Source organism: Magnolia sinica, chromosome 13, assembly GCF_029962835.1.
Source record: "Magnolia sinica isolate HGM2019 chromosome 13, MsV1, whole genome shotgun sequence".
Lineage (NCBI taxonomy): Eukaryota > Viridiplantae > Streptophyta > Magnoliopsida > Magnoliales > Magnoliaceae > Magnolia > Magnolia sinica.
The window spans coordinates 21,794,929-21,801,743 of record NC_080585.1 but is presented as its reverse complement, the minus strand read 5'-3'; the positions used below and the strand labels follow the sequence as shown (position 1 = coordinate 21,801,743).

Genomic DNA, 6,815 nt, shown 5'->3' with positions numbered 1-6,815 from the left:
TGCCAAGAAAAGCTGAAGTTCGTTTTATTCTAACCCACGCAAAGCTTCGATAAACAAAAATTTCACAAAATACATTGTTAGTGATTACTAGTTTCCAATGATGATCCCAAAACAATCTTCTCATCGATCATAGAAGCCAATATTCCGTGAAAATGGTGCCTAAGATCACATGGAGTGCAAGATTTCAGACTGAGCTGTTCAACAGAATGAGCTATCGAACGCCAAGCTTTGGACAACCAGCAGCCAATGGTAGATCCAAATTTTCCACGGTTCTAAATGTCCTCGGCATCATTTTGTCTACATAAATCGTGCCATCCAAATGGTCACATTCATGCTGCAATATGCGCGCCTGCCAGCCTGCAGCATGTACTTTGATGGGCTGGCCATCACGGCCCAAACCTGTTACTTCAACCTCGAGGTGTCGCTCCACCACAGCTCTAAATCCATCCACACTGCAACAACATTAAATTGGAGAGATGACTTAATGCACGCAGCAAATTTGTTCATAGATCTTTTTAAGGTCAAATAAGAACATTAGAAATACATACTCAGAAATATTGGCTTTATAAAGTGCTTGAAATGGTACCAAGATGATGCGATATGGATGGATACAGTTTGTACACGTATCAATGTGATTGACCATTTGGACTGCATCACTTTTTCTATTTTACATTTAATCAAGAGGCTACTTGTTTCCATCAGCCTATATCACCCAACCTTTGTTTACTGCTTTGTACGTCTTGGTGTGAGCGTGAGATATCGCATAGGTTCCATATTGTGTTAAGAATCAATCCATAAACTCAAAAAGTTCTAATCACCTCGACTGATATACTTATAAACCATGCCGAGGCACCCTCTAAGAATTTTTGGAAGCATGTGTGCATGTGCAATACCTACCCTTACGATGAAAATGATATCTACTATTTGCAAAAAAAAAATAAAATGGGATGAAATTCATTTTCCATTTCCAAGCCAATCCACAAAAAAAAAGGGAAATCAATGTGGCCCAATTGATGAATTGGTTTCCAACCATTGAGAAGAAATAAAGCGACCATTTGACAGTTGTCTTTTTCACATTTCTACACGAGGCCATGGGAAACTGCGTGCAAAGTGCAAACGAAAAACAGAACTTTCCTAATGGAATACACGATTTTCCATTTCCTGCAGACTCCGTCATTTTCCATATCCACAAAATGGTTTCAACAAAAATAAACACGCGCTTAGTGTCTGATGCAACATTAAATTTAGGTATTCTAGTTGGTTTGTTCGGAAAAGGCTGTGGTACATTGGTGTGTCAACGGATGTCTTTTTCCTAGCTTGTTGGGTTTGTTAGTTTATTTTGGACAATTTGTTCTACAAAGTGGTTGAAGAGTTCAGCTCTTATTTTGATTGGAAATTGGTAGTATTTTACGGGTCTCTACTCATGGTTCAGTGGCAGGCAGTGTGTGTTTCCACTGTGAGGTCATGGGTTCAAGAACCCACGTGGTGTGTGTGTGGGTGTATTAGTGTGTGTTCTCACCTTTCAAAAAAAAAAGGTAGTATTTTACTTGGTTTTGGAGTTGGCCAAAGCCTTCTGGGTTTTGAAATTGATCGTAATCATTTGAATTATTAAATCTGTTGATGTGCGTTTCATTATATTTTTTAATATGTTCCCAAATCAGAGCAATAAACATTATTTGGTGGGATGGACTCTTAAGCTTCAAGGATTTTTGAAACACATCATCCGCTGAAATATGAGTCACATAGGCAATTAAATAGGTGAAGGGTGAAGGGTCTTGGTCCCCATAGCACACAAGATTACAAGCACTGAGAAATGGGACCTGTGGTGCACATGAATATGATGGTGGCAGATTATTCACAGGTAAATTGCCAGTCTTTTGGTGATGCTTGAAGAATCCAAGATCAATCCTGGGGAGTGGTATAGAAGGACACGGAAATGGGCGAAGAAGGGATGTTGTTCTATAAATCATTTTAAGATGTTGCATGCGTTTAAGGGAATGAGAATTGGTGAATCACTTATTTATTCACTGTTCTTATGTTTTGTCAGATCAGATGTGTTGTTTCTCACAGTTCGTCATCGACTAGTCTATTCCGGCTTCAATATCATCCCTTCTCTTGGCTTGGATAGGGACAACTTTTAGTGGCAAGGTGAGGAAACTGTGGAACCTTAGCTTCCTTTCCATTCTATGGCCGATATGAAGGAAAGGAACAATTGGAATTTCTCTGATTGCTTGAAGCCAGTTTCTCATGTGGTGGAGATCATCAAATTTTCTGTTTCCTTTTGGGCCAGCTCTCTTAGGGTGTGTTTGTCCAGGTGGATTGGAAGGGATTGAATGGTATTATGGTGGATGGCATGGATTTCAAGGTAATGATGGCTGCGTCAGTGGATTGGTGCAAGATCCATGGGATTGCTATATGCTGGGATTGCTATATCTAGTCTGTTTGGCACGCCCGGCCAATCCTGGGATTAATCCTTCCCATCCCTTCCAATCCTCGAACCAAACACGTCCCAGGCAAATTTGAATGGATTAGGGTGGATTGGATGGGATTTAAAGGTAATGATGGTGTTGTCAGTGGATTGGTGCAAGATCCATGGGATTGCTACATCCTGGGATCAGATCACCCAGTCTGTTTGGCACGCCCAGCCAATCCCAGGATTTAACTTCCAATCCCTTCCAATACCATCCAATCCCTTCCAATCTGCCCAGCCAAACAGGCCCTTATGGAGTTCACCAGGCTTAGCCATGTGAAATATGGAAAGTTGGTTTTGGAAGTCCTTGGAAGGTAAGGGTTTTCCAAGTTTAGTGTCAATGTGTTACTTTGTCTTACAAAAAAGAAAGGAAAACAAAGGACAGGGGAGGGGTGAATAATAATAATCGTTTTATTTATTTCATTAGGGAGCAATAGAGATATATACACTTAAACACTTGTGTGCAAATTGCCCTTGTGCGACGGAAATAGGGAAGAACAGGACAGCCCCTATCAAAGGGAACTCACTGGCAAGGAATATTAGGGTCTGCACTCAACAAACATATAGTTGCTGACCTACAGGATTCCATACATGCATGTGGCTTGCTGACCGCAGACCATTGATGCAATGGCCCCTAGCATGTATGAGGAATGTGCAACGGCCAACGATAATCTCCCTGATGGATGATCCTAACTGTTTGATTAGTGACCTAGGAAGGGGATTCAGAAAAAAATAAAAATAAATGAGCAGTCCATATCCAATAGAAGTCCAGATAGTTTCAGGGCTACCATCTTCCAAGCCAGGGAGATTTTTGGGCATACCCAATAAAAGGTAAGGTCCATTGGATCAATGGTCTGAACAAAAAAAAAAAAAAACAAAAAAACAAAAACAAAAAAAAAAAAAAAACAAAAAACTGATGGACAGAGAAACTTGCGATTCCACCACATTGAAATTCAGGGCCCTAATAATTAGCAACCCTTTGAATCATTGAGAGTAGATTAAACCTGTCTTACCTCAGACAACCTTCGAAGAATAGTGCAGTTTTGTTGCCTTTCTTTTTAAGCTTCGGATTTAGTATAACCTGCCTCAAAAACAAGCTAGGTGACAACAGTACTTGAAAGGAAGATCTAGCCACAAGGCGAGAAGAGTTTTAACATACAAATTTGAATGCTTTCCTCATCTCTAAATCAACCCACCAAAAGATCAAAAGGGTGCCGATCTTGTGCTTCAGTTGCTTCCTTCCGAGCATAACTTATATATTCTTTTGTATCTTCCAAAACAATAATCTGCACATATAGGAATGCAATAAATGCTTCTCCATTGGTAGTTCAACACCAGATGGAATCGGATCATGAGGGAAGAAAGCAATGTATTTGAACTGGTTAGAAGGATCATATATCCCACAAATTCTTACATCAATTAAATTAACAAATGCCAATTTTCCCATATTAGTAGAAATTTATAAGCTGTTTATAGATTTGGCCCATTTAGAAACATTTCAATCCCAACATGAAAGAGGGAAAATATAACTATTGAAGAAATCACAGAAGATTGGATAATTCAGTCATTTAAAAGCATTTAATCATGCATTTACATGATTAAGAAGTACCATATGTCGTTCAGCCCAAACAAGTGCTGCTTTTTACTGGGACCAGCATTTGTATAGGTGGGGCCCAATTTTCAGTGATCCAGATTGTTTATTAGATGAGCTCCACCATGAATAGGCAATGAATTAAAAAAATCTCCTCCAATATACAATCCCAGCCATCTGATATTGCATAGGGAACATTGGCGGTAATTTATTTCTAACCATCCATTTACAGGGAAGCAATTATATGGATATCACTGTCTGTCAGTGTTGATGTTTTGCAGTACTCTCATTCAATGGCATGGATCACTGATAGGTGGGACCCACATTTACAGTATGCTGGCTCCAAAGTAAAAGCGGTTAAGTTAGATCCGAGCATTGTATATTTCAACTTACATTAATCATCGGTAACCATAAATCCTGACTTAAACTAACAAAACATCATAATTTCCAAACTAAAAGAACGAGGAGCGAGAGTGTGCATTTGCTACAATTTACAAAACCATAGCAACATATCCACCATACTACATCAATCCAGACCATCCGCATTGTGGACCCACTATGGATGGAGCTTACAATAAAACCAAATTGATCCAGCAACCTTAACCACATAATATTTATTGCTGATTCCAGACCTCTGACCCCTCTCATTTAAACTGTAAATTCTAATGGCAACCAATTGGATGGTTAAGAACATTTGATCGGGATGATTTTCGGGCCATGTTCAATCCACATTCGTGCGCCATATTGGCACGGTCTGAGGGTTACATGTTTGTAAGTGACATGTATAGTGGACAATTGCCAACAGCTGATAGATTTTAGCAAATGCATACCATAGTCAAGCATTCCCAAGAGATTTTTTTTTTCATTCCAAAAACATTAGCCTGGAAAAAAAGAAAAAGAAACCATAAATTCAAATCAACCTTTGGGCAGCGTTTGCATGACAGGTGAACCAAATTGCGAACAGTCAACATAGTCAAGAAGAAATGGTGCAAATTAACAATGTTTTCTTGCATTCATTTTTTTTTTTTTTTTTTTTTTAAAGAGCTTTCAAATTGTAGTTGCATTTTTTTTATTCCAATTTGAAGAAAAAGCAAGTACCATTTGGAGACCATACTCAAATTTATGAACTGCAATGTGGTTATTTCCAACTTTACTAGAGTAACAATTACCACTATTCAATTGGATAAAGCATCCAAACACACCTTCAATGGAATTCCAATCTGGGGTGCAGCAAGACCAACCCCAGGAGCTTTTCTCATCACCGCCACCATGTCTTCGATGATTTTCTCGATGTTCTCTGACCCGATTTCATCTACAGCAACCTCACGCGCCGGCTCATGAAGGACGGGATCGCCTGCCTTCACTATTTCCGGCAAGATTGGTTTTTTCTCAGCAAGACCCAGAAACCAACCTGCAGAAGAAGCTGTTGAAGAAGAAGGAGATTTTCTTCTGATGAGATTGCCACGAAATCCTCGGTTCTGCTCTGGAGCTCGGGATCTGGAGATGAGGCAGTGGTTTCTGCCGGGACCCATAAAATGGGTGGGAGGGAATCGACGGTTGTTGGGGTTTCTGAGGCATTGTTCGACGGTGGAGATTGGAAAGAGGCGATTAGAGAATCGGATGATGGTTTCCATGGCGTTTGGGTCGCAGCAGCTGCTGCTGCTGCTGTGCAGAGACATTGAAATGGGATTTTTGCCGAATAATACCCCTAAGAACGGGCGCGGATTAGGTACTGCCCCCACCAGGACCTGGCCAGAGACGAACGGCCCTGTCATGGCTCTGTGGGGCCCACCGTGATATATGTGTTTCATCCTCGCCGTTCATTCATTTTGATAAATCTTTTTAGTTGTTGAACCCAAAAATGACGCAGATCAAATCTTCCATTGGACCCCACCACACGAAAGAGTAGGGATTGAATGCCTGCATCTGAAAAAAAAACTCTAAAAGTGGCCATAGAAGTTCGGGATCAATCTGATATTTATGTTTTACCTTCGTCCAGATCTATGTTCTGTCAATGTCTATAGAACTCAACATCAATCATAAATCAATTGAAAATTCTGTTATAATTCAAGTGATCAATTATTTCAATTAGATGTCCATAAATCATATTAATTTGTCATTGGATTGTTATAAGTTATAGAATTTTAATCTGAGTTAATAACAACTACATGAATCGCTTGAGAGAACTATAAGTAATTGTTTTGAACGGATTATTATATCACTAATAGCTCATTTAAAAAATAATGATTTAATCAAACTATTATATTTTAGCTCATAACATACATATTTGGCTCAAGTGAGAATCATAATCCGAATAAGAGATATATATATATATATATATATATAGAGAGAGAGAGAGAGAGAGTTATATCACCCAATGTGAGCCCATTGGTGCACATTGAATCGTGAACCATTGTTTACGAGCCAGTTGGATATATTGTGTTATTGATTAGTGGGATTCTTCTAATAGACCATAATTTATATGGAACTTGAAAAACTTGAAAATACGGAAACTATTATCAAGTTCCATGAGCATATGCACTTAAATCAAAAAGTATACTTGATATGTGTACGGTCGACCAATGTTAGGTTGATGATTAAATTAACATAGGGAGATATTATATAAATAGTTTGTCAAATGCAACAGTCAAAATCTATCTTTAATACCATATATTAACTATTATATGATTTTATAAATTGTATAAATTGATAGGATTTTGACTTAATGCATTCAACAAAAACCAAATGTTGCAT

General features: G+C 38.8%; 1 protein-coding gene across 1 annotated transcript; it reads right to left on the bottom strand.

Moving 5' to 3' along the window:
• LOC131223194 (peptide deformylase 1A, chloroplastic) lies at positions 1 to 5,939 on the bottom strand. The gene is made up of 4 exons (XM_058218509.1): positions 5,264 to 5,939; positions 3,667 to 3,756; positions 3,484 to 3,551; positions 1 to 452 (listed from the first exon to the last, which is right to left on the bottom strand). Exons 1-4 carry the CDS (start codon positions 5,870 to 5,872, stop codon positions 212 to 214), a joined length of 1,008 nt encoding a protein of 335 aa, XP_058074492.1. The 5' UTR covers positions 5,873 to 5,939; the 3' UTR covers positions 1 to 211.
• Positions 5,940 to 6,815: the final 876 nt, after the last annotated feature.

Bases quoted from the DNA above. Each gene is read 5' to 3' on its own strand.
- LOC131223194 (XM_058218509.1), bottom strand. From the start codon at position 5,872: ATGAAACACATATATCACGGTGGGCCCCACAGAGCCATGACAGGGCCG. The intron at 3,757-5,263 runs GTGTGTTTGGAT...CTATATGTGCAG, and splicing joins AGATTGGAATTCCATTGAAG to ATTATTGTTTTGGAAGATAC. The intron at 453-3,483 runs GTAAGACAGGTT...ATGTTGTTGCAG, and splicing joins TTCTTCGAAGGTTGTCTGAG to TGTGGATGGATTTAGAGCTG.